At 47.0% G+C, this 18,214-nt stretch overlaps 1 protein-coding gene across 1 annotated transcript; it reads left to right on the top strand.

Moving 5' to 3' along the window:
• Positions 1-2,309: 2,309 nt before the first annotated feature.
• On the top strand, positions 2,310-5,982 carry IRAK1BP1 (interleukin 1 receptor associated kinase 1 binding protein 1). The gene is made up of 4 exons (XM_075266665.1): positions 2,310-2,596; positions 3,599-3,664; positions 5,415-5,545; positions 5,733-5,982. Exons 1-4 carry the CDS (start codon positions 2,312-2,314, stop codon positions 5,980-5,982), a joined length of 732 nt encoding a protein of 243 aa, XP_075122766.1. The 5' UTR covers positions 2,310-2,311.
• Positions 5,983-18,214: the final 12,232 nt, after the last annotated feature.

Raw genomic sequence — 18,214 nt, 5'->3', positions numbered from 1 at the left:
CCAACAAAAGTATTAATCTTATGGTATCTGGGCACTTTGTCATATTTTATGGTATATGAAGGTCACTTAGAGTGTGTACAGACACAGAATCTATGTAGCTCATTGTTAATTAAGTTGGAACATGTCATCTTATCTCTTTTGCCATGATATATACATATAGACAGTCTGGGATGTTAGCTCACACATAAGTATTTTGAATCCTTCTTTGTTTCATGGGAAAGTCCATCCCAGTTTGGAAAGCTATAATGAGATGCAGATTATAATGAGCCTCAGCCAATAGTCATGTGCCAGGCTTATCTTATATCTCTATAACCAATCATGTTGTATTGATTAGAATAGCCAAGCCAGCTCTTTGTCTGTAATGTATTTAAACTACCTTTTTCTTACAATAAAATTAGAATTCACTTGGTACACCATCAGCTGTGTGCGTGTGACTTCTGCAGGCCTGCGATCTAATATCTAATTAGGACCTCTACAACATACGGAGGGATCCATTGATGTCCCTATCAGTACATAGAATTAAGGCCACAAAGTGTACAATTTTGAACACAGGAGAAATGGGGTCATCTATTATGGGGTGTTTTTCTTCATTTTCATGTGTTAAATGCAAACAAAACTGCCTATAAAATGACACTTTGACAATATGAAATGTTTTTGTTTTACGCAAATTTTCTAAAATCTTATGGGGTCAAAGTACTCACTATACCCCTCAATGAATACATTAAGGGGTCTAGTTTATAAAATAGTATCATTTATGGGGGTTTTCAATTGCTTTGGTAACTGAAATCTTGTTCAAATGTGCAATGGGCCTAAAATATCTGCAAGCAAAATTTGTGTTTTGAAATCCATTTGGCCCCCCCCTATCTCTTAGGCCCTACTGTATGTGCGTACATAGGACTAAGGCCACAAAGTGTACATTTTATAACACAGGAGAAGTGGGGTGATATATTTTGGGGTGTGTTTCTTCTTTTTGATGTGTTGTGTGCAAAAAAACTGGCTTTAATATGACAAATATTTGAAGAAAATGAAAATGTATTTTTTTTCATCATTTGTAATAATTCTTGCAAAACAATATTTGTTTGATCAAAATGCTCACTATACCCCTCAAAGAATACCTGAAGGGGTCTAGTTTTACAAATTAGGTCATTTAATGGGAGTTTCTGTCATTATGCCACCAATTCCTGTCTGCAAACATAGCTTGGTACAGGAAAAAATCACATACTCAAAATTTCCAAAATTTGCTTATAAACTTGTTAAACTTCTAAATTGTCTAAATTACTCAAATATGTTAAAATTATTTCAAATATGCTTGAAATACAAAAGGAACATTTGGAAGTATATAACTACTAACTTTTTTGCCCTGTATTATTGTGCATATGTGAGATATCGCAGCTGAAAATGGAAAACATTGAAAAAATTTCAAAATTTTCAGCATTTGCGAGTTTTTTAATAAATTTATACAAGTTATATCAGTCTAATTTTACCTTCTCAGTAAAGTACAACATGTCACGAAAAAACAATATCAGAATCGCTTGGATGCCTAATACTGATACAGAATTATTCACTGATAAAGTCACAGGGAAAATTTCCAAAATTTGGCTTGGTCATTAAGGTCCAAAATAGGCTGGTCACTAAGGGGTTAAAGGGGTAGTGCCGATTTGGACACCTATTATCCACCGTCCGAGCGTTGGGGACCTGCACAGCCCCTAAAGTGTACCACGAGGCAGCCTGTTTCCTGTACAAGGGCTGACTCCATTAAGGGCACCCCAAAACACCACCTTCACACCGTAGATAGTAGCAGAGATGCCCAAGGGCGTTTTCATCATTACCCAAGTGCTACTCTTCTTCACTCATCCACTTCAGGCCATGTAAGTGGATGTGACAACAAAGCCACTATTGACCAGAGTAGCCACCATCTTGAAAATCTATCTCCTCACTGCGCCATTTCCACACCACGTTGCACATTGATGGGGTTACATATAGCCAGTACTTGCAGAGAGCATACGGCTGGTATCTATGAAGGGCCACATTTCTGGCATTGCAGGGGTGGTTTCTCTTCATGTACTCTTATTATGGCAATAAGGACTAGGACTGGGCAGGGAAGATAAAACATTACAGCTGGGCACTGAGGAAAACAAATAAGGACACGGACAGAGCCAAATCGGTTTACGGTTTAAACCCCTGAGACTGAGTTTTAGTCCTCCCTCCCTCCCAAACAGTTTACGTTCGTCGTGCGTATTGCGTAAATTGCGTGCGCCGTAATTTGCTTGCGTGCGTACGCCGCTCTCGTTTCCATAGCAGCAGTAAAGCAATGGCTACTCCGTTGCCGGTGTCACGGCTTTTCGCGTCTCTGCAGCCCGGAGATGTGACTAACATGGCTGTAGAAGAGCTAGAAAACAAGTCGGGCATTGTGGTCGGGCAGAAGGGAGGGCGGGAAGTGCAAGTGACGGGCACAGCTGAGCTGAGCGCTGCTCCCGACAGGGCCCGGGTGTGTATACTTGTGTCAAGCAGCAAAGGGGCCGCTGCAGAGGCGAAGAGCAGCGTACTAAGACGGCTGGAGTACATTGTCCAGACCCTGCGCCAGAGAGGGGTCACGGTGAGAAGCTTATAAGGCCGAGATCTGTATTCTGCTATTACAGTGTGTAGAAAGGATCAGGCGTGCCAGACACATGAAGAGTAAATGGAGGGCACCCCTCAGATACATGGCACAGTCTACAACACAGCTTAGATCCCTGCTAGGAGAGATCCTGCTGTGATTTCTTCTTTAATCTGCAGCAGTGTCTGATGTGTCAGCAGATATTTGCTGTATGTGAATTGTTCTGTTGGTGCCAAAGTAGATATTACTGCCCTAAGGGCCCATTAACTCTCAGTGTTACCTATGAAAAAAATTGTACAGCATTGATTGTAGCTATTCACACCACTCTTGGTTTTCACAGACCAAGAGACACTGAGAAAAAATTAGTGGTGTGCATGGTTTCCCGTTTTCTTCTTGGCCATGCAAGTGTGTGGTCTGAGGGAAACAAAATAAAAAATGGACAGCACACAGATGTACATCCTAGTGCAATAGAGATGAGCAAGTAGTATTCGAGCCATAGGTATGTGTGTAAGTGGCCGAACACCAAGGGGTTAAGCGCAGTGACTATTCAATGCGCTTAACCCCTTGGTGTCTGACTGCTTACACACATACCTATGGTGGGGAGGTATTCGATCGAATATTACTCACTCATCTCTATAGCGCATCAGAAAAAAATTCCGAGCGCATGCAGTTCTGTAGTCTGCAAAATGGATACCTAGTGTGGAACAACCAAAGGGTGATCAATGGCAAAATTGTGAAAATCATCAAATGCAGAGATCCTCAGAATAAAGTCCATTGTTTAATTTGATAAACCAGCAGCTATTGTTCGACTAGTTTAATTGGATTTAATAGTGTTAGGATTCTTGTTTCTGATCATGCTGTAAGGTCAGATGCCCCAAATTTTAGGCACCCACAAAACAATTTTGACTGAAATCAGTATGATATATTTGAAGACTTGACGGGAACTTACATCTATGGTAAAGTGTCTCTGGGAAGCTTGTTGATGATTTTTCTTTTCTACAGGATGAAAACATTACTATTACCAAGGAAATTGAAAGAAAAACTAATGCATATCAAATGGACGCTGAGGTATGAATGTTGGACATTTTCTTCCTTTGGTGATGGCATCAATGCCCATGTTCTGATGAGTCCCTGCCAGTCTTTATTTACATCCTGTGGGTAATGACATGCTATACGTACTGACATCGCTGCTGCAGTTTTGTTTTTACAGGAAGGTTTTTTATTAATTCTACTTTGGGGAGCATAAGACACTTTGTGTTTTATGAATTAGATTTCTAATTATTAGGGTAAGTTCACACAGAGATTTTTGGTCCGGAACTTGAGGCGGAGGCTGCCTCAGGTTCCAGACCAAAAGCCAGGTAGCCGCAACTGAAAGCCGTTGCAGTGCACCGGCATCCAGCCACGCACTCCGCTCCAGATTAGGTCCAGTGAATGGGCCTAGTCCGTAGGAGGGAGTGTCTTCAGGCCGAGTTGCCTCGTGATTCAAATGAGCACCTCGCTTCTTTTTCCTGGGAGCCGGAAGAAACGGCTCCTGGAAAAAACTCCTAAGCGGCTCCCATTGATTTCAATGGGAGACGTCTTTTTGGTCAGGATTTTGAGGCGGATACATGGCACAGTCTACAACAAATCTTAAATCTGTGCTGGAATAGATCCTGCTGTGATTTTTTTTTTTTTCATCTGCACCAAACATCTCCATGTGAAATTACCCTTCACGCTAAAGGGCTAAAGACTCACTCTGGGGACAAACTAAAAATTCAGTCTTAGGGAGCCTTCACACAGAGTAAACACTCCGCTCATACTGAATGTAAACTCGTTCAGGGTGAGCGGCGTTAAAACAGATCTATGGGTGCCGGAATACGCACGCTCCACATTGAAATCAATGGGAGGCTTTTTTACCTATTGCTTTCAATGTGATACGCGCGTAAGGCACCCTTATACTGAAGTCATGGATATTCCTGACATGCAGGACTTTGTGTCCGTGCAAAAAAAAAAAAACTTCAAAAACCGGTTTCCAGGTGGAGAGGCCACATATGGACACCGGCGGTCACCTTTAAAATGAATCGGTTTTAAAGCTGACCGCCAGCAAGCCGTCCCCCTGTCCAGTTTCCCCGGGGTGGACAGTGGCGGTAGTGTGAACGCCGCTTAACATATAGGAACACTTATGTTAAGTTAAAGATGCTTTTTTTTTTTTTTTCTTTCCCACCCCCCCACCCACAAAATAAATCAGTAACAGAATAGATGGGTCCTCCACTGATCAGTAGAATGGTCTCAGCGTTCCCTACTACCAAAGTAAGGGTAAGTTCACATGCAGGAATTTGCCGCTTATTCCAACCTCAAACCAGCGGCAGGTTTTGCCCAGATTCCGCCTCTTTGTTTTCCCTGAGAAACAGAGATAGCAGCAGGATGCTGAGAATATGAGCATCCTGCTTGATATTGCCGTGAACTTCACAGCTCATGACTCCCTGCCAATTAGGCATAATCAGCAGCACAAAGCCTTGACTAAATGCCGATGCCCTGCAACGGCACCCCATCGCGGGTAGCCTGTGGACAGAAAACAAAGAGGAAGGGTTAATATAGAATGTAAGTTTGAGGATGATTGCCCTTTGATTTACAAAATAAATAAAATGAGAACAAATCTTAGTAAAAAGGAAAGATTATCATGCATTTGTGTACTAGGAGCAGTTTCTCTTTTTTGATAGACATACAGAAAAGCAGATTTTCTGAATTTTTTTGAATGTAGCCAATGTGGCATAGAGGTGTATATTCTTTTAATATTACCAGTATGTTTTCTATAACTGTTCTGGTTATTTTCTTGTAGGTCTGCGTAGTTTTTGAGGACTTTGAGAAGCTGCAGAACATTTGCAACATGTTAATTGAAAAACTAGACAATTCAGTCTGCATTTCTTCACCCCAGTTCTATCACTCTCCTGAGAACATGGAAAAGTTAAGGTACGTAATCTCTTATGTGCTGGACACTACTACATGATGAGTTTTACTAGTAGAAAACTATATGTGTGTGTATGTGTGTGTGTATATATATATATATATATATATATATATATATATATATATATATATATATATATATATATATATACATACAGTTAAATGACTGCTATGAATTTGTATATTCCAGACGCCAAGTGTGTCTCAATGCAGTAAGTAATGCACGGCGCAAAGCTCAGGATGTTTGTCGTCTTGTTGGTCAGACACTTGGAAAGGTAATCGTTATCAGAGAAGAGGAAATGAAAGAATTTGAGGATCAAGCAGAATGTGCATCTTCTACCATTCAGCATAAAATAAAAAGTACCACAATTTCCACAACATCAAAAGTATCTGCAATCTTTGAAATAAAGGGGAAGGAACGAAATAAAAAGAGCTGCTGATTAATTTGTTCCAAGATTTTACATTGTAAAATATTTTTCAATTTTATATTAATAAAATATATTTAATAATTTACATAAGGTATGGCAGTGGTTTTGTTTAAAGGGGTTGTCTGGGTTAGAAAAAAAACAAAACACAACAGATAAATTAATAAATAAGCTCCAAAAAATTCTGGCGTAACTTATGGCAAAAAACTGGTGTATGTGATTTAGGCTAAGGCCCTAGCAAGCCGCAACCAAAAACATCCATCCATTCATGTACTTTACTTCACGGATGTCCACTATAGGCAGGGCTAAAGGTAGTTTTCACTGTGGTAGTTGTAGCTGTTTAAGTGAGCACTTCTCATAGTGATAGGTGTAAAGTGCATGCAGTAGAGGGGCACTCTTACCAGCAAAAGACAATGTGAATGTTGCAATACTGCAGGCTACCAGTGTTACAATACATCCCAGTGCTATTCTGGAAAATGCAGTTGTGACCAAGACAGTTTAGAACCTTCTAGGCATGGGCTACTTGGTGTGAGTTTTAGACTGTGTTATTTAGCCTAATAGTGAGCAATTGGGAGCTGTTCATACACATATACCTGTCTGGATTAAGGGTCTAAGTTGAGTTTAAACGTTCTAATCGTCCCTTTACCGCAGTACACTCAGACATAGATTTCTTTATAGGCTCCTGTTAACATTATTGGAGTCCGTTCACACACCTAGGCTGGAGAATTGCTAGTAGGGTATCAGGTGTGACCTGAATGTTATACACAGTAGTAGCCATTAGAGATTAATGTTGCAATACTGCAGGCTATTAGTCTATTCTAATGATAAATCCCTTTAACTCAGTACGGAGTAGTCTTAAGAAGGGCTAGTCTTCTCTTACCTTTCTTTTTCTGATTCACCCCCAACTTTCCTGAGAAATGTCTTATTTCTTCCATATGTAATTGAGATTTCAGACAGCACAGAAGGTGTTCCCCTTTGCTCAAACAGAACAGGGAGCGTCTCCTGTGCTATCCAAAAACTCTGCAGCCTTGCCTCTGTCTTCTTCTCCTGACCACCTCTTTGCCAGGTCATCAGCCGCATCTACAGTCAAAAGCACTGACTGCGCATGTCCGTTGGCCATTTTCCTGTGTCCTTTCACACGAGCGCCTGTTCGGCCTCAGGAAAATGGCCGACGGACACACGCAGTTTGCTAAAGATGCGGCCAATGACTCGGCGAAGAAGTGCTTGGGAGAAGAACACAAAGGCGTTGCTGAAGAATTTTAGAAAAGCACAAGGGAAATTTCTCAGCAACGGCGTGGTGGATCAGAAAAAGAAAGGTAAGAGAAGAATAGGATATTCTGACATGTACTTAGTTGTTTTTTTTAAAAAAGGGATTCTAATGATAGAATCCCGTTAATCCTCTTTAAAAAAAAAGAGGTTACCCCTGGACCCCATAGACTATAATAAGGTCTGCTGGGTTTCCGCCTGAAAGAGGCAAAAATGTGGAGAGAAAAGCGGTGCTCGCAGGACTTCTCTCCACATTTTTAAAGCAGAATGAGGAATCCCCAGGTGAGGAACAGTTGTAGGTGTGACCCTAGCCTTACTTCGATATGTCCAGCTGCGAAGAAGAGGAGGTGCAAGTCCCATCACACACTTTTTAAATAGTTCCAGCAACCCATGACTGACTATATTCATGCAGATACCTGCCCTTCCTGTGCTCAACTACAGAACAGTGAGTGAATTCTTCTGGTTCAAATCTCTACTAAGCTCAGCATTTAACAGGTCGGAAACGAACAAAGGTTCAAGGTGGATTCGGTTTGTAAAAGACATACTATCCACAGATTTCATGGGCTCCACAGACTTTTAAAAAAAAGTGTACCTGCACACACCAATTCTGCTCACAGACGGTTCCTGAGGCTAGCAATAAAAAAAAAGAAAAAAGGCCCAAACATCCTCCAGTTCAGGTGCCTGCCTTTTCCTTCTGGGATCTCTACTATGCCAGGAGTATTTACAAAGATAATTGTTGTCATAGCTGCTCCACTCAAGCTAGGACTGGACTGATTCCTGACAGCTCCATCCAGTTCTATCTATTCATCTCTCTGCCACCATTGCCTTTTCTGGTTGGGAGATCTTTATACCACATCCCACAAGTGGACCTCACTACAGACTCCTCTGCCAGGAAATGGGGAGCCCAGGTAGATACCCTTTGGGCTCAGGTCCACTGAAGACCAAGCTTCATCCAATTTCAGAGGTGAAAGCTGCATGGCTTGCCTTTACTCTTTGTTGGCAGATCCTAGAAGACAGTACAGTGCTAGTCCAATCCAAAAACTCTCCTTCTGTCTGAATTCAGGAAGCTACTCCAGTGGGTATAGAAATACATTCACTCTCAGCTATGTATTTAAAGGGGGCCCTCAATCTGAAGGTTGATTTGCTAAGCAGAACACTGTATTAGCAGGTGTGCTGCCATAGCTAGCAAGTTTTCAACCAAATCAGGTGGGACAAACCTTCCCTGTTTTTTTTTATCAACCAGAAGGAGCATTCCACCTTCCTGGACAGTGCCAATTCCTTGGTCCTGGGATTTAGTTTGAGTGTTTCCTCCAATTTCCTCATTTTGAAGGTCCTCAAAAAAAAAAAAAAAAATGAAGTTCAAACACAGGCAAGTCTGATATAACCATATTGGTCAAGGAGAGCCTGGTTTTCCCTGCTGCTACATTTTACAGGGAAGAATTGTTAGAAACTTCCTCTCCACAAAGATCTCCCAACTCAGACTTGCCTTGTCCACTCAGACCCTCAATTCCTACAGCTGGCATCGTGGAGACTGAATGGCAAAGATTAATGGACAGAGGGACATTCCAAGTCTGTTTTGACAGGTCATGGGCACCCTTAGTTCATTCAATATATAAGCGATACAGACGCAGGTACTCCAGGACTATTAAAATTTGCAGGCATCCAGGGCTGATTCCTGGGGGTCTGGTAAATTTCTGCAATGAGCAAGTCATCAAGGCCCTGTTGGCGCCCATCGAACACACAACTATTAGGAAATCTGGTAGAATTTTGGAAAAATTCACGGTACAGTGTTCCCAGACAAATTCCTCACCATCAGATCTTCCCTTCCTACTTCAGAACTTCCAACAAGGGTTTGACAGATGCTTCAAACTAAATATAGCCCATTTTTCTGCTATCAAATATAGTTTAACTGTTCTTTCCCCCTACGCCCAACCAGCAGCACAACTGGGGTATTTCTGCCCCTGTGAGCTGTTAGTTAATTAAAAGTTCCACCTGTCCTAACAGCTTTAACCCCCTATAAGAGGCCGCAAGACCTCCTCCCCCCTGTGTTTTTTTCTGTCCTGTGCGGACAGGACAGGTGGCGGGGGGGGGGGGGAGAGGTGTTGCAACCTCTTACAGGGGGCACCTCTCCCTCCGATTTTCAGCTTCTTACCTCCTCTCCTTGTCTCCTCCCGTCCGGGGTGTTCTCATCCTCCCCTTGTGCCGGCGCGCGTCTGCCAGCACTTCGGCGGGTCAGGAGGCGGGGAGGAACTTCTCTTCTCCAGCGGCGAAGGGGAACTGTAGTGCGCAGCCGTGTTCCCGGGCGGTGGACTTCCGCTTCCGGGTTTGCCGCGCATGCGCAGTTCTCCGGCCGTCTGTCACCGCTAACTGCGTTTTTTTGTGCTATTTTCTCCCCCCTCCCTTGCTGGTGATGAGGGGGGGAGTATTCAGGTCTCCTCCTGGTCGTGTCCAGTTTCCAGGGGCCCCGTTTGGACAAGATTCGGGTCTATGTAGTGAGGGGGCGGGGCCTCATCGTAAACCCCGCCCCTCTTGGTTTGCCCGGCTTATTTAAACTCCCCCCTGTCATCACTGCTTTGCTTGCTCACTCTCTGGGTGCTCAAGCTGTCGGTTTGTCCCTCAAGCACATTGTGGTGGTTAACCGTATTGTTTCAGGTTTGGCACGGGGGGAGGGGCGGGCAAACCTCGTTACTTATATGGAGCCTGAATAACTTGGTATTTGCTTTCTCCTTAGCATGTCCTCCTCTTCATCCTCCGTGCTCCCTTCCCGAGGTAAGACGACTTCCAAGAGGAAGCATTTATCCTGCAGTAAATGCAGGATTCCCTTACCTGACGGATATGAATATAGATATTGCCATGGATGCAGAGGCCCCCCATCAGAGGATACCCCCCCTGCGTGATGTGGTCGGCTGGGTAAAAGACTTCGTTCATCAGTCCATGAGAGAAGTTAAAGATACCATTTCCCACATGGCAAAAAGACCTCGAGTAGAGCCCAGTGAGCTCTCTCTCCCCCCTTTGGAGGATCTCCATATTGGGGAGGTGGATTCAGAGGGGGAATCCGAGGAAGCTGAGAAATCTATATTTCCATTGGAAAAGATGCCAAGGCTGCTCAAGACCATCCGGTCAAGGGACCGTGAGAGCGGGGAAGGATCCAGCAGAAGATCCAGATCCTTCAGGGCAAATTCGGATTTAGTCCGAAAGATGGAGGCTGAATGGAGACGGCCGGAAAAAGCGTTTAACTCCTTGCCTGCTACTATCATTCAATCTCTCTGTTGGTACGTGTATAACCCATGGAAATATACTCCTATGCCCATGAAAATATAGTCCTGTATCCTGCTTAACTGCTTCCTTGCCTGCTACTATCATTCAATCTCTCTGTTGGTACGTGATATGCATAGCACATTGTAGCCACTATATCAGTGTGATACCTGTTGTTTAACCCTACTGTGTTCTTTCCTGTCTCATTTCCCTCTCTTTGAACCTGGCCTGATTGCCTCTGCTTATATGCCCACCCATATTCACACCTGATAGACATCTTACACACCTAGGCTTGTATAAATGTAATAGCTTAGGTCATTCTGGCCTTGGTCATTCTGTAATCCAGCATGCATCCAAGTGCATCTAAGTGTAGACTCCAGAATTATACCAGAATTATACCAGAATTATACCAGAATTATACCAGAATTGAACCAGAATTGAACCAGAAGGGAACAGAAGGTAACATAATCCATCTGCTGTAAACTGCTCACTTGTCTACCAGAAATGTTTCTCATTTCAATCACTGTTGTTCTCCCACTCCTTGTAAAAACCACCTTTCCACCCCAAACCAGTCTGGTCAGTAAAGAAATCCTCATCTCTCCCTCTCTCCTACCCCACCGTATAACTTTCTCTGCACAACTCCTCACAAATCTGCAGGCTTTCCGCCCCAGACACATACAACCCCCCCGCAGCCTCTCCTACCTACACCTGCTGTCCCTCTCCCTGCTCCTCCTTACTTCTGGTGACATATCTCCTAACCCTGGACCTCCACAGCAAATCTCCACTGTCAGCCGTTTCCCCACAACTGGCGCTAGAGCACGGAACCCCCGAAATCTCAAACCAATCTCACTCACTCCTACCCCTCCCCCTGCCCTCCCCGGTGCACTGTGGAATGCCCGCTCCGTATGTAATAAACTTACCTACATCCACGACCTTTTCATTCTCAATGATTTTACATTTCTTGGTCTCACTGAAACATGGCTGACCCCCCTCAGACACAGCCTCCCCCGCTGCACTCGCCTATGGAGGTCTGCAATTCTCACATACTCCCCGCCCCAACAGCAAACCTGGCGGAGGCGTCGGCATCCTCCTGTCAGACAAGTGTTCATTTGCCCCTATCCAGGCGCTACCTGCCCTTAACCCCCCCTCCTTTGAAGTGCATTCTGTTCGTATCTACTCACCCACCAACCTCCGACTGGCCGTCATATATCGACCGCCAGGACCTACCGCTGCCTTTATCGACCACTTCACCACCTGGCTCACACACTTCCTATCTACAGACACCCCCACCATCATCATGGGGGATTTCAACATCCCCATTAACACAGACCACCCTTCCGCCTCCAGTCTCTTGTCCCTCACCACCTCCTTTGGTCTCTCCCTCTGGTCCTCTTCTGCCACCCACACAAAGGGGGGCACACTAGACCTAATATTCACCCGCCTCTGCTCCATATGCAACCTCTCTAACTCTCCATCCACGCTCTCTGACCACAACCTGCTAACGTTCTCTGCCCTCTCTTCTCCAACGGACCCCCCACTCTCTAAACCACCATGCCCCCGCAGGAACCTCAACCGCCTTGACACCTGCACCCTCTCAGACTCTCTCCTACCACTCGCTGACATATCCTCAATCCAGGACACAGATGCCGCTGCTGCCTTCTATAATACCACCATTACCTCAGCCCTTGATTCTGTAGCCCCCTACACAAACTCCAGAGCCCGACCAACCAATAGACAACCCTGGCACACTGACCAGACTAAAAAACTGAGATGTGCCTCGCGGGTTGCAGAGCGCCTCTGGAAGAAAAGCCACTCCCAGGAGGACTTCCTCAGGTACAAAGAGGCAGTTCTCACATTTAAGAACGCACTCACCGCCGCCAAGCAGGTCTACTTCACCACACTCATATCCGCACTCTCTCGCAACCCCAAACAACTATTCTCCACCTTCAACTCCGTCCTCCCGCCCCCCCTCCGACATCACTTATCTCAGCTGACGACTTCGCCTCCTACTTTAAAACTAAAATTGACACCATCAGAGACAGTCTCACCCTACTCCCCCGACAATCCATCCACCCAACTACTCGCTGCTCCCCATCCCTGACCTGTTTCTCCTCCATCACTGATGAAAAACTCTCCTCCCTAATCTCCAAATCCCACCTCACCTCCTGTGCGCTCGACCCGATTCAATCACATCTCATCCCCAAGCTCACTGAAGTTATCACTCCAGCCCTAATCCATCTCTTCAATCTATCCCTAACCAATGGATCCTTCCCCTCAGCCTTCAAACACGCCACTGTCACTCCTATACTTAAGAAACCGTCCCTGGACCCGTCCTCTCCTGCCAACTATCGTCCCATCTCACTGCTCCCGTACGCCTCAAAACTTCTCGAGCAACACGTCCACTCAGAACTCTCCTCCTATCTCTCGTCCAACCTGCTCTTTGACAGACTTCAGTCAGGCTTCAGACCCCGGCACTCCACTGAAACTGCCCTAACAAAAGTCACTAACGACCTGCTAACCGCCAAAGCCAAGCGCCATTACTCTGTCCTCCTCCTCCTCGACCTCTCCTCTGCCTTTGACACAGTTGACCACTCCCTCCTGTTAGAAATTCTCTCATCCCTTGGTATCTCAGACCTGGCCCATTCCTGGATCTCCTCATACCTCTCTGACCGCACATTCAGCGTCTCCCACTCGCACACCACCTCCTCACCTCGCCCTCTCTCTGTAGGTGTCCCCCAAGGCTCCGTCCTAGGACCCCTCCTGTTCTCCATCTACACCCTTGGCCTGGGCCAACTCATAGAATCTCATGGCTTTCAGTACCACTGCTATGCCGATGACACCCAAATATACATCTCTGGACCAGACATTACCTCCCTGCTGGCCAGAGTTCCAGATTGTCTAGCGGCCGTAGCCTCCTTCCTCTCCTCCCGCTTTCTCAAACTCAACATGGAGAAAACAGAGTTTATCATCTTCAGCCCATCCTGTATGGCCCCTCCACCTGACCCATCTATCAAAGTTAATGGAACCCCACTTACCCCTGTCCCACAGGCCCGATGCCTTGGGGTTACCCTGGACTCTGACCTATCCTTCAAACCACATATTCAAACCCTCAACACCTCTTGTCGCCTCCAGCTCAAGAACATCCACCGAATCCGCTCCTTCCTCACCTCGGAAACTACCAAGATGCTCGTCCAGGCCCTCATAATCTCCCGCTTAGACTACTGCAACACCCTTCTGCATGGACTCCCGGCAAACACCCTCGCCCCCCTCCAGTCCACCTTAAACTGTGTTGCTCGCTTAATCCACCTCACCCCCCGATCTTCATCGGCTGCTCCCCTCTGCCAGTCCCTCCACTGGTTACCCATAGCCCAGCGAATTGAGTTCAAGCTACTTACGCTAACATACAAAGCCATCCACAACCTGTCCCCTCCATATATCTCTGACCTCATCTCCCGCTACCTGCCCACACGTAACCTCAGATCCTCCAACGACCTCCTACTCCGCTCTGCCCTCATCCGCTCCTCACACAACCGTCTCCAAGACTTCTCCCGTGCATCCCCCATACTCTGGCACTCCTTACCACGACACATAAGACTGACCCCCACAATCACAGGATTCAAGAAGGCCCTGAAGACTCACCTATTCAGGAAGGCCTACAACCTCCAATAACACTATCACCGCACCGCCATCTGTACAGTCTCCCCCTCTCCTTCTGTCTCTACCCCCTTCCCTCATAGATTGTAAGCCCTCGCGGGCAGGGCCCTCTACCCCACTGTGCCAGCCGATCACTGTTAGTATGATATGTACCTGTATATTTTGTGAATTGTATGTAACCCCCAAATGTAAAGCACCATGGAATTAATGGTGCTATATAAACAATAATAATAATAATAATAATAATAATAATAATAATAAACGCTTTAGATCCTTGTTCCCCCTTGCCGAATCCCAGCAGGGAACCTGGGGGTTCCCCCCCAAAGTGGATATGGCCGTGGCTAAGCTATCTAAGCGCACGGTGGTGCCGTCGGAAGACTGATCGAATCTGCAGGATCCTATGGACCGTCGCGTCGAGGGCTCCCTGAGGCGGATATATGCAGCCTCCTCCGCCCAGGCTTTGGTGGGCATCTCCGCCAGCAAGGTGGTGTCAGGCCTTCGGGCTGAGTGGTCTTCCCTGGCTAGGGACATTGACACCGGAGTACATCGAGATGACCTGCTCTCGGCCATGTCAGATATTAATCTGATGGTAGACCACCTATCAGAGGCTACCTTTTACCAAATGAAGCTGGCTTCTAGGGCAATGGCGCTTTCCACCGCGGCCAGATGCCCATTATGGCTGAAGCCATGGAGAGCCGATAATGCCTCCAAATTTAATCTGTGTGCCCTCCCCTTCGAGCCTGGAAGGCTATTCGGTAGGGAATTAGACCGAATTGTGGAAGGCCTCGCGGATTCCTCAACCCTCCAGCAGCGGAAGACCTTCCTTTCGGGGCCGCGGATTTTCCAGAAGAGGTTCTCGAGGCCAGAGACGCTCCGGCCCCCAGGCCAGAGGGAGAGGTCGTGGTGCCTCCCGTGACCAGCAGAAGCGCTCATCCTTCTGACTATCCGACCTCTCTTCCCCGCGCCCCCGCAGCTGTAGGCGGCCGGCTTTTCCATCATTCGGCCGCCTGGATTCTTCATATTCAGGACCCCTGGGTCTTACAACTGATCCAGGAAGGATACAAAATAAGCTTCATCTCTCATCCGGCAGAGAAATTTATAACAACTCGCCCTTTTCAGGGCACCAAACAACTTCATCTAGAGAAGTCCGTTCAGGAGTACGTGGACAAAGCTGCGCTGGAACCGGTTCCTCTTACAGAACGCGGCCAAGGCGTCTACTCTCCGGTCTTCTTAGTTCCCAAGTCGTCAGGCGGATGATCATCGATCTCAGATACCTGAATCAATTCATCCATAAGGTACGGTTCCGGATGGAAACCATCAGATCGGTGCTCCCCTTCCTGCAGCCCGGAGATCACTTCGTTACCTTGGACCTAAGGGACGCATACCTCCACGTACCTATTTTTCCAGCCCACAGGAGATTCCTAAGGATTGCTGTGTACCTAAACGGAAAGTTGTCTCATTTCCAGTTTACGGCTCTCCCATTCGGCATATCCTCGGCCCCCCACACCTTCACAAAGGTAGTGGCTCCGGTCGCAGCCGCCCTGCGCCTCCAAGGGATCTTTACAGTTCCGTATCTAGACGACTGGCTCCTAAAAGCCCGGTCAAAGGAGGTTCTCGTCACACAACTAGAGACCACAGTGGCTTTACTAAACGAGCTGGGCTGGCTAGTAAACTGGCAGAAGTCAGTAGTGGTTCCATCAACCCGGATCCAGTTCCTGGGATTCATCTTGGACTCTCTCAGTATGACAATCTCCCTGCCCTCTCCTTGCAAGGAGAAGATTGGTCGAGCGGCTCATCACCTATCCATTACCCGGAAGGTTACTATCAGGACGGCCATGAAAGTCCTAGGTCTCATGTCCGCCACCATCGAGGCAGTCCCCTGGGCCCTGTGGCACATGCGCCCGTTACAAAGCGAGATCTTGAGAGTCAGGAACCACAGTCCTTCAGGACTTCAGAAGCCTATCCAGTTATCCATCAGTACCCGTCGATCACTGGCTTGGTGGTCTCATCTCCAAGACGGAAAGTCCACGGTCCAGACCTCCTGAATCCTGTTGACTACAGATGCCTCCCTCACAGGATGGGGAGCGCATCTAGGGGAGACCCCAGTACAAGGTACATGGAATCGTCTGGAGAAAACGCGCTCGTCCAATTGGCGCGAGCTTACGGCAGTTCACCGTGCACTTCTGGCGTTTGCACCTCACCTGCAGGGACAAGCTGTGAAGATAAGGATGGACAACTTAACAGCAATTCACATCATCAACAAACAAGGGGGAACCAGATCCCCCTCTCTCCTGCAGGTGACCAACCTAATATTTGCCTGGGCAGAGAAGAATCTGTCCCAGTTGTCGGCAGTTCACATTCGAAGTCGCTTGAACATCCTTGCGGATCAGCTCAGCAGAGGCCTGGTGACGTCAGGCGAATGGTCCCTGGATCCGTAAATCTTTCACCATCTTACCGAGATGTGGGGTCTCCCCGAGGTGGATCTGATGGCCACCCAATATAACGCCAAAGTAGAAAGGTTTTGCTCCCTGTACCGGGAAGACAACCCTTTGGCGGTGGATGCCCTGTCAATACCTTGGAGGTTCAAACTGGCATACGTTTTTCCTCCCATTCCGATGATTCCAAAGGTATTGGCGAAACTCAGGCAGGACCAGACCTCGGCAATAGTGATCATGCCGTTCTGGCCAAAAAGGGCATGGTTTACCCACCTCATTCTGATGAGTCGAGGGATCTACTGGAGGCTTCCATCAGTCCACAACCTGGTAACTCTAAACAGACAGCTCTGCCAGGACCTGGACAGGTTCAACCTCACTGCCTGGAGGTTAACCGCGCCGTATGTGGAGATAGAGGATTGTCCCAGGGAGCGCTAAGGACACTAGCCCATTCAAGAGCGGAATCTACTAACCGGAGCTATCAGAGGATCGCCCGAATATTCCGAGGCAGGTGTGAGGAGAACCAGCACAACTCCGACAAATTCAATTGTGGAATTCCTACAAGACGGCCTAGAGAGGGGGCTATCACCAGCCAACCTGAAGGTTCAAGTTTCAGCTCTGTCCGCTCTCCTGGAGACTCGGCTATCACAAGATCCTCTAATCAAGCAGTTCCTAAGAGGGGCCGCCAGGCTCCGACCCAAGGTACAACCTCCAGTCCCTCGGTGGGATCTGGCTGCAGTTCTACAGGGGCTCTGTGCTCCCCCCTTTGAACCTTTATCTGAGGTGGATTGGAAGTACCTATCATACAAGGTTACCTTTCTGTTGGCCATAACCTCCACCAAAAGGGTTGGAGAACTACAGGCCTTAGCGGCCTCGGAACCCTTTATAACCTTTTTCTCAGACAGGGTACAGCTGAGGTTTGTTCCAGGATTCTTGCCAAAGGTACCTTCACTTCAGAATATCAACCAGGTAATTTCTTTACCGGCCTTCTTTCCCTCCCCCACTTCCGAGTGGGAAGAGAAGATGCACAAGCTGGACTTGGTCAGAGCACTACGGATCTACCTGGACCGCACAGCCTCCTTCCGGAGATCAGAAAATGTGCTGATCAATGTGTTTGGCCACAATAGAGGTGTCAAAGCATCGAAGGTGACTGTCAAAATGGATCAAGGAGGCCATCACCTGCTCCCTGCGTGTTCAAGACCTTCCGGTACCTGAGTTTGTCCATGCCCACGCCACCAGAGCGGTGGCAACGTCCTGGGCAGAAAGACGTTCCCTTTCCTTGGAACAGATATGTGCCGCTGCTTCCTGGAGTTCACAGCTGACCTTCGCCAGGCACTACAGGCTGGATTGGCGTGCGGCGGATTCCACAGCGTTTGGACAGTCTGTCTTGGCATCAGCCTGCCAGGATCACCCACCCTAGGGTAATAGCGATACTTGCTAAATCCCCAGTTGTGCTGCTGGTTGGGCGTAGGGGGAATGGAAGATTATGAATGATAACCTGTTTTCCCTTAGCCCAAACAGCAGCACAAGGCTCCCTCCCAGATCCTTGTCATTGTATATATTGTATTTGTATACTTTGATACTAACACAGGGGGGAGGAGGTCTTGCGGCCTCTTATAAGGGGTTAAAGCTGTTAGTTA

The sequence above is a fragment of the Leptodactylus fuscus genome, chromosome 3, assembly GCF_031893055.1.
Source record: "Leptodactylus fuscus isolate aLepFus1 chromosome 3, aLepFus1.hap2, whole genome shotgun sequence".
NCBI classification, from domain to species: Eukaryota; Metazoa; Chordata; class Amphibia; order Anura; family Leptodactylidae; genus Leptodactylus; species Leptodactylus fuscus.
The sequence above is the reverse complement of the archived record's forward strand: the minus strand, read 5'-3'. Positions and strand labels throughout refer to the sequence as shown.

What these genes read in the sequence shown, in the direction of transcription:
- IRAK1BP1 (XM_075266665.1), top strand. Translation starts at nt 2,312, where the DNA reads ATGGCTACTCCGTTGCCGGTGTCACGGCTTTTCGCGTCTCTGCAGCCC. An exon ending in TGCGCCAGAGAGGGGTCACG is followed by an intron (nt 2,597 to 3,598) that starts GTGAGAAGCTTA and finishes TCTTTTCTACAG; the next exon opens with GATGAAAACATTACTATTAC. An exon ending in GAGAACATGGAAAAGTTAAG is followed by an intron (nt 5,546 to 5,732) that starts GTACGTAATCTC and finishes TGTATATTCCAG; the next exon opens with ACGCCAAGTGTGTCTCAATG.